Genomic DNA, 9,011 nt, shown 5'->3' with positions numbered 1-9,011 from the left:
ATTTGAAAATAAATAGGAGAGTGACCTTATTTTTTAGGTAATGTTTTAGTAAGAGTTAGAGTTGTATTTTTACCAGATTATCCTTTAGTTTTGTCTTTTCTTAAATATAGCGATGTAAGGCCATTTTAGAACCATAAAAATGAAAATAAGGAATTTAGATAGGGGAAGCCCCTTAAATAATATTAAAGAGTATAGATATACTAGCCTCTGAGCACAAGCGTGCTTAAAGGCTTTTCTATTTTTTAGGTAAATTTTAATAATTTAAATCCATTATAATTTGAGATTACTATATTTTCAAATCACAAAAAAAAAAAAAACCTAAGGTGTGATGAAAATCTTATAAGTATTTTGTAGTACTTTATAGAAATCTAATGGTACATAATAGAATATTGTACGGATTTGCAACAATTTGAAAAAAAAAAAAAAAGTATTAGATGGACTTTAAATATTCTATGAATAAATAGCAAACACTAATTTTTTTTTTTTATAGATTAAGATAAACATGAAAGTTAGTTTGTTTTTTATTTTGCGCATAGAAAAGACATCCATTAATTATTTAAAATTTAAAAGACTCAACTTCTACACAGTTACAAACTTCTACCACAACACACCCGTTCTCCCATTTGAATTGCGCAATTCAAGCTGTACTCTTAGTGTGCCTTTAGATACCGCTTATTTTGTTGAAAACTGAAAACTAAAAGCAATAAAAAATCATTTTTTAGTTATTGTTCACTTTTAAAATTACTGTTTACATGTCTATTTGCACTATTCATGTCACATGAACAGTACAATAGGTGTTAGTTTTTTTTTTTTTTTAAATGCCTGAAACGCTTGACGTGCAAAATAAACGGACCTTTAGTCTTAACTTCTAATCCTTATTTTTTCTTTTATTTTTAAATAAAATAAAACTTTTAAAATTGTTTAAAAATCTTTCTTACTCCGATACGCCTTAACTAAATTTTAAAATTTTAGATAAGTAAAAAGTTAAAAATTCCTTATACCTACACGTTTAAGGCTTGATAAAAATTCGTTAGGATAATCAATTATCACTTTCCTTTTCTTTTTTATTAGAAATTCTATTCAGAAAATGTGGGTGAGATAAATACATAGAGAACTTTTAAAGCTATTGAGCAGAAATAGGAATTTATATCAACGAAGAAGTAAGAATGAAGAGTTTTTTTTAGCTATTGAGTAGAACTAGAAATTTATATCAACATAAAAGTAGAAAATTACTAAGATGGGAAGACATTTCAACGTAGAAGTAAGAATTTATTATTTTTGTCAATTTACTATTTTAACCTCACTTTTAAATTTTATATAAAAATATTTTTTATTATATAAAAAAAAAAGTAATAACAAACTTCCTTAATCCTCTTAATATATATATATACACACATATACACACACAAGATATACATACAAATAAGATAAGAATTCCACTTCCAATTTGTTTTGGAACTCCCGGCTTTATTTGGTCACGTTTCTTTGCTATTTACCCAATCCAAAACGGAAAACAACTCCCGTGTCTAACGAAGACCATATAAGTATAATAAGTAATTCGACATTTATTTTATTTTTTATCTGAAGAGCTCTCTCTGATACGGCGAATATAGATTCTCTCCGTAACAGTTTTCCCACAAACGTTGTATCGTCGCTCACGCGTGAATGCCCGTTCCAGGTATGTCACTAAATTTGCTGGTTATTTCAGGGTTTTTATTTGAACATGCTTTGTAGTGGTGGTGGCCTGGTGGGTTTTGCCTTCGTAGGTTTGCAATATATAGATGCAAAAGGTATGTTTGGATAGAATTTATTGTTGAAAACTAATAACACTGTAACAAAATAATTTTTAAACGTGTGAATAGTATTGTGGATTCATTTTTAATTTTATTTTGAAAAAGTACTTGCTGGTTTTATAAACTGTGCGTGAATAGTGCATAAATAGTATCTCTGTGCGTGAACAGTGCATAAATAGTACCTCTGGTTTTGTACCGTAACTCCATGGACATGAATAGTATTTGTTACTGTTCACGCGCTGGAAAAAAAAAAAAAAAAAACTGAAAACATAGCAGACTTAAAACGCAGCAGTAAAACGTGGATCCAAACACATTTTAAGAATAGGGATTATCTAATTAGATTAAGGTATTTTTGTTATATTTTGAAATCATAATTAACTTTCTAAATTTTCTTAATATATATAAAGATATTATAATAATCATAGCAAGTTGACATATTATTCCTTTTAGCTGTGTCTTAGGATTATAATCATACTGTAAGTCTGTAAAATTGTACTCTTAATTAAGTCATTAACATTGGATTAAAAAAATTATGCAGAGATGGATTTTTCTGCTGATTGTGTCAAACCAAAAAAATATTGCTGGAGGGATTTGGAACTTCTAACCAACTCCTTTAGCGAAGAAAACTTTATTGGAACGATAAATTTCGGGAAAGTCTATAGGGGAAAAACTCAGCAAGGTCAAGAAGTTACAGTCAAGATATGGCTTTACCCTGATGTTGGAAGAATTGCCAAATATGATGCTAATTATGGACTTACCAGACTGGAGGTATGTATATACATTACGCACGTTTCTTTCATTTATTATTTACTGCCGCTACTACATGTTATGTTCAAAAGAAGAACTACAGTAAATAAAATTGATTTGCTTCATCTTTGTTGTTGCAGAGTGAATGCATTTTTCTGACACATCCAGATGTTGTAAATCACCCAAATTTGGTAAAATTGATTGGATATTGCTGTGAAGTTGAAGATCACCACTTTGGTGTTGTCTATGATCTTAGATCAAAGGATACTCTTATCAACCTCACTGACAAAGGTAAGATCACCACTTTGGTGTTGTCTATGCATTATAATACACACACACACACACACATATATATATATTAATCTTTGTCTATTGTGACATTTTAGCTGTTTGTTCATCTGATTCATGCATTACATAACGTATGAACTTTAACCATTGATGCCCATTTCCATCGAAAAGACTAAACGAAAAGTGCTTTAATTGCATTTGCAGATGATTTAACTTGGAAACAAAGAATGCAGGTGGCATCTGCGATTGCACGTGTGCTTGCACATTTGCATTGTCAGAATCCCCCTTACTCACTTCACTTTGTTCACCCTGCTCTTATAATGCTTGATCAGGTCATCTTTGGTTTTCTTCATGCTTTCAATAGACTCACTTTTGTTTTATGAGCAAAAGGATTCTAAAATTTGGTGTGATTTGATCTTCATTGTTTCACAGGATTTCAATCCAGTGCTATTCGACTTTTTTATGCTAACTGGTGGAGTTCTTGGTGAAAAGCAGCATCTTCTGAACCAGGAAGTCATGTTAATCGCAGATATTCCCTATTTAGACAACAGTTTTTTCAAGACAGGTATCTCCATTTGTGTATTAATGTATTTCAGTATTTAAAGCGGTGTGCATGTTGTTGTTGAGGCATTAATTCCTTGCATTCTGGTTGTGGACGTTTTTGTTTGGCTAGAATTTTTTACTGCTGCTATCTTGTGAATGGTCTTCCATTTGGTTTCTGTTGTAGTGGATCTAGTTATAATAAGCCTTGGTCAACCATCATAGATGTTGAACTTGATTGGCAAGTTTGCTTGGGTTCCTTGTTTACTAGGTGCCATGCTTTTAACTTGAAATGAATGACACATTGTCTTATCTGGAGTGGGATGAATGAAGTTACAATATTCTGGCTTTGTGTGATGCTCATGTTGTGGTATGGTGCTATTAAAATTTTGGCGCATGATGTATCCCCCCATTAGGTTTGATGCCTAAGAACCCTAGTTTATTCTGTTTTCCTTCACCTCTTTACTTCCTATTTGCTGTTTTACAGCTTCAAGTTGTTCTTCAGCTTCAAGTTGTTATTAAGCAACTCTAATTGTTCTCTACCTATAAGCTCTTTCACTTTAACGTCTAAGCGCCAAAGTAAGATGCCCTGAGAAATTCTAGTATGAATTTCTCAATTTTCTAACACCTAATTACTACCAAAAAACAATCTTTACCTCACTGACTATAACGTTTTAACCTAAATCCCTATAGCAGTATCAGCCTATCAGGTCCTTTTAGTCAAATTTTGGTGCTGAAACTGAAACACTGATGACTTCTTAGTTTATTAAGTTGACTAAGGATATGTAATGACAAATCTGTAACTAGTGTAAGAATAAGTGAAGGCATCAATATTGAGTTTCCTATTAATTCCATATATCTTTGCATCAACAATCAACATTAAGTCCATCTATCTTTGCAATTACTATTAATGAGCTCACTAAATTGATTCAAGAAAAAGTTTCTAGTTATGCCTTCTGTAGATGATATAATTTTAGTAGATGAAACTAGACGTGGAGTTAATGCCAAGTTAGTAATTTGGTGAGACACTTTAAGATTTTTTTTTTTTTTTTTGATTAGTAATAAAGATTTATTAATATAAAAAAAAAAAGAGACATCCAAGTACATAGGGAGTTTATAGGGGTGTACATATCAAATACAAAAATTACATAAATCAAGTAAACCCAAAATTGAAGAAAAAGGTTGGTTTCTCCACATTGAGAACCAGTCCAATAACTTTCTCAAAAAAAAAAAAAAAAAAAAAAAAACAAGAACCAGTCCAATAAGGTTTTAAAAAATAAAAGCTAGAGATCAAGCATAGAACACTCATTATCTTCAAACAACTACTATTTCTTTCCTTCCAAATACACCACATCAAACAATGAGGAACAACAATCTATATATATCCATTACGATGGCGACCAAATCGACCTTGCCAGCAAGCAAGAAGCTCAGCAATAGGCATTGGCATAACCCAACAAACTCCAAATAAACCAAAAACCATATCGCACAATTCCAAAGCAACTGGACAATGAAGGGATAGATGGTCAACAGTTTCACTGTTACACTTGCACATATAGCACCAAAATGCATACCTTTCTTTTCCATAAATTGTCAATTGTCAAACATTTCTCTAAGGCAACAGTCCATACAAAGAAAGCCACTCTAGAATGAATTTTCTACTTCCAAATGCTCTTCCAAGGAAAAATTGCATACTATGGCCAGCTAGAAGATGGTAATAAGCACTAACCATAAACCCCTTACTCTTAAGATCTAAATGCTTTTAGTTAAGTAAGACAAAACTAAAACATAGTACGTGGAGTTTAAGCGCAAAGTGGATGTAGTGGAGGAGTGCATTAGGACTATTCTACGATCTTGAATACCTATTAAGTTAAATTGAAAATTTTCTAAGGCTACAATGAGACCAATTAGTGTCTATGGTTCTGAATGTTTGGCTGTTATGAAGCAAAAAATTGATAAAATGTGTGTAGCTGAAATGAGAATGTTTATAAGTGGAAATATAAGAAAAGATAGGATTTAAAATGAGGAAATTTGTTTAAAGATAGGGATAGCCCCTATTGATGAAAGGATGGGGCAAAGTCGTTTGAGATGCTTTGATATTATTTAGAGGAGAGCAATCAATGCCCCAAAGAGAAATAGAGAGTTGATTCAAGTTGAGGAAATGCAAAAAAAGAAGAGGAAGACCATAAATAATGTTAATGGAAGTAGTACAAAGGGACATGTCAATTATAGAAGTAACATAGAGTATCACTTTGGGATATAACAAAATAGCAAAAAAGAATACATGTGGTCGGTTAAATTAACGATTTTCACCAAAGCTTAAGCTATTAGGTGTCACTTACCTAGGATTCTAATACTCCCCCATTACATGTGGGCCTAAACTTCCCCTTAATAAGTGGGGGCCTAACATGTGGGAATTTAACATTTTAAATGGAATGTAAGGTGAAGACAGGGATCAAATTCAGGGTCTCTTGCTCTAATATTATGTTAAATTACCAATTGTCCCAAAAGCTTAAACTATTAGGATATAGTAAATTGAATCACTTAACCATAATTTTAACATGGTCAACTTTGATTTTTTTGTTGATGGTCCATAACGGATCCCAAAATTGTGGGACTAAGACCTGGTTGTTAATGTTGAATAGATGTAATTAATTTCAGTGGAAAAATAGAAGCTAAACATACCTAAGCATCACATCTAGGTTCCTTGGCATCACACCATATGTGATTCTCAAGGGAAAAATTTGTTGATTGTTCATAAACTTATTGTTATTTACGGATTTATTGGCATGGTTTTGTTTTTTTGTTTTTGTTTTTAATCTTTCTTTCTTTATTTGGTCTCTTGGCTGATACCCATTTCAATGTGAGATATGTTGTTAGCATGGAAAGAGGAGTTGCCTGGTGAGAAAGGATTTGGGATGATGTAGCATGTTGTTCTGTTGTGTCTTATGTGATGCATTGGGAGAGAGCAGAACGGTATGTGTTTCAAGTGAGCTGATTTCATCGTGGTTAAGTTGAAATACTAGTTTTTGAAGACTTTGTTTGAGTGTCTGTTACTTATATGTTTTCTGCAGAAGGATTTCTAGTTTTTCTGGTTTCCTAGAACTTTCATTAGTTTCTGTATATCTTTAATTTTATTTTTACTCTAGTTCTTTATGTTTTGCATTGCTGCTTGTACAGCCACTGTACTTGGGCAGTGCACTTCTTATTTTGATTTTTAATGAATTTATTTACTAGTAGGTGGCTAACCTCTATAGCTTGTAGAACTTGGACTTCCTGAAACCATAATAAGATTCGGACTCTTGGGTTTTTACTACTAGGCCTAAACTAGAATTAAATTCATAGATAACCACAATAAGACCCAATGGACAATTAGTACAGCCTATGTCCAGAAGCCAGAAAATTATAGAACTGTCCCTGACACTTGAGAATTAATTAAAACCATGTGAATCTGACCAAGACTAATTAAAGCCTAAAGAGTAAAGACATGATAATTAATCGTAGTTATTTTAGTCATAACTACTGCATTTGATCCAATTGCATTTAGTGTATCGTTTCCCCCAGGAGTTGTAAGGGCACTTGCAGGTCATTTGGAGCACATATGTGCGCAGTAGTAGATTGCTTTTATCAGCATTGTTAAGAGCTTCTTAATTTGTGTCCATTTTGATTTTCACATTTTTACAAGTTGTTTTAGGCATAATTGAGAGTTAGAATCATAATGCCATTTTTATATGGCCAAACCAAAAGGGTGGCTTGAATTTGTTGTGAATGATGGTTGAGTTCCAGTTTTGATGTATTGCAGTGGTCTGAACTTAGGATAGAGCCACAACTCTACATTGTGTATGTATATGTTCACTGTGAAATGATTGTCAAACTAACTGTCCTCAGTGTTAATGCCCAAAGCAAATTGCCCCTGCCTTGTTTTTGGCAGTAGTCCCATATAGCTGCTTAAGCCGAAAGTGTTTTCAGTCCAATAAACACTGGTTGAGGGTTAGGTTGTGGTTTCAATACCTACTGGGTGCTTATATAACTGAGCAATACAAATAAATAATAAGAGGTCAAAAAAGAATTTTGGGTAATGTGCATAAGTGCTTAAAGTTGCCACCCTCCCTAAAGTTCAAGTTAATGGGCATTTAAGTTGCTAAGTTGCAAAAATTTCTTCACCTAAGTGGCTAAGTCTTTCAGTTCTGTTTCTCTGACAAACCCTATAATTCATTTTAATCAAAAAGTATAATTTGTTAGAAGTTGCAGCCTTTCTTTCTTCTTTTTTATTTTTATTTGTATTTATTTCGGAGTTGTTTCTGCTAACCATCACTACAAGAGAAGCAGAAAAAGAAGGGGGGAAGCTATTGTGAACCTTATATAAGATTTTAGAGAACTCACAACCTTCAGGCATTGCCTCTTTTGGTTGTGTTGATATTTGGAAGAAATATGCATTATTCCTGGTCACTATAATCTAACAGAATCTGTGCACATGACAATGTTGATTATAATCTGAATACACATGCCAAACCTCCTAGGCTTTCCTCCTTGATATTGTCCCTGTTTGTTGTTTGATTAAACCTAGACTGCTTAAATGTTTCTGCCTGTTATGTTTTACAGTAGTATAATAGCATGGACCCATTAGTCTTTTGGCATTCCGATTGTTCTCCCCCCCCCCCCCCCCCCCCCAACTCTGTTAATTTTAGTATAGTACTTACCAAAAACATTTGTAACAGGAGATTGGGGGCCGAGAGCAGATCAGTTTTCATTTGCTATTGTACTTCTTGAACTCATATGTAAGCATGCCTTCGGTGGGGAGAAGTGGAAATATGATGATGAACTACCTGAGTTATGGGCTTGGACAAAATACAAGCATTCTGGCTTCCAACCAGTTGACTGTCCACTTGTGCATGAGAGCCTGAAGAGAGAACCTGGATTTCATGTTTTTGATGGAGTAGCAATTACAAAGTTGATATTTCGTTGCGTGGTCTATCATGAGATACGCCCCACGATGTCACAAATTGTTCAGTTCATGGAGGGTTTACATTTTTTCACTGGGGGTTTTGGTGGAACAGTACTGAAAGGTTTATTAGATAAGTGGGATGCTGATGATGTTTTCTCTTCTTCAGTCAAGAGAGAAAGAGGATGTTTTCATTTCCCTTGTTTGGTTAGGAAGAAGAGGTAAAGAGAAAATAAATGTTTGTGGACCCATGAAGGATTTCTCTTTCATCTAATGAACCAAACACGGGGTTGTTTGTAGGTGTGAATTATCACCATGGAAGTTTATTCTTTGTAATGCCCCTTATTTATTATATTTACCCGTATCTTATTTATTATGTATCTTTACAATAATTCATTGATTTATTTTTAACCTTACAACTCTAAGAATAATTGATTGTTTACAAACAGTAATGCAGCAGTGATCGAGAAAAAAAAAATCACAATTTTTATCTCTAACATGGTAGATGTATTACTCTCATTCCTTTATTACTATTAAAATATTTAAAACAGTAGTGAGAAATTACTTCATTGTAGTAAAGTTTTTTTTTGGAAATTACTTCATTGCAATTAAGTGAGTTATTACATTTTTTACTTACGAATTACTGAGGGCCTTCTAAAAAAAACCACCTAGGTTTCATTAAAAAAAAAAAAAAAGACACT

General features: G+C 32.9%; 1 protein-coding gene across 1 annotated transcript; it reads left to right on the top strand.

Moving 5' to 3' along the window:
* Positions 1 to 1,451: 1,451 nt before the first annotated feature.
* LOC142633540 (putative serine/threonine-protein kinase PBL21) lies at positions 1,452 to 8,735 on the top strand. Its single transcript, XM_075807778.1, has 6 exons — positions 1,452 to 1,678; positions 2,332 to 2,561; positions 2,681 to 2,831; positions 3,033 to 3,160; positions 3,261 to 3,393; positions 8,087 to 8,735. The coding sequence occupies exons 1-6, from the start codon at positions 1,666 to 1,668 to the stop codon at positions 8,533 to 8,535; spliced, it is 1,104 nt and encodes a 367-aa protein (XP_075663893.1). The 5' UTR covers positions 1,452 to 1,665; the 3' UTR covers positions 8,536 to 8,735.
* Positions 8,736 to 9,011: the final 276 nt, after the last annotated feature.

The sequence above is a fragment of the Castanea sativa genome, chromosome 5, assembly GCF_040712315.1.
Source record: "Castanea sativa cultivar Marrone di Chiusa Pesio chromosome 5, ASM4071231v1".
Taxonomy (NCBI): domain Eukaryota; kingdom Viridiplantae; phylum Streptophyta; class Magnoliopsida; order Fagales; family Fagaceae; genus Castanea; species Castanea sativa.
The sequence above is the reverse complement of the archived record's forward strand: the minus strand, read 5'-3'. Positions and strand labels throughout refer to the sequence as shown.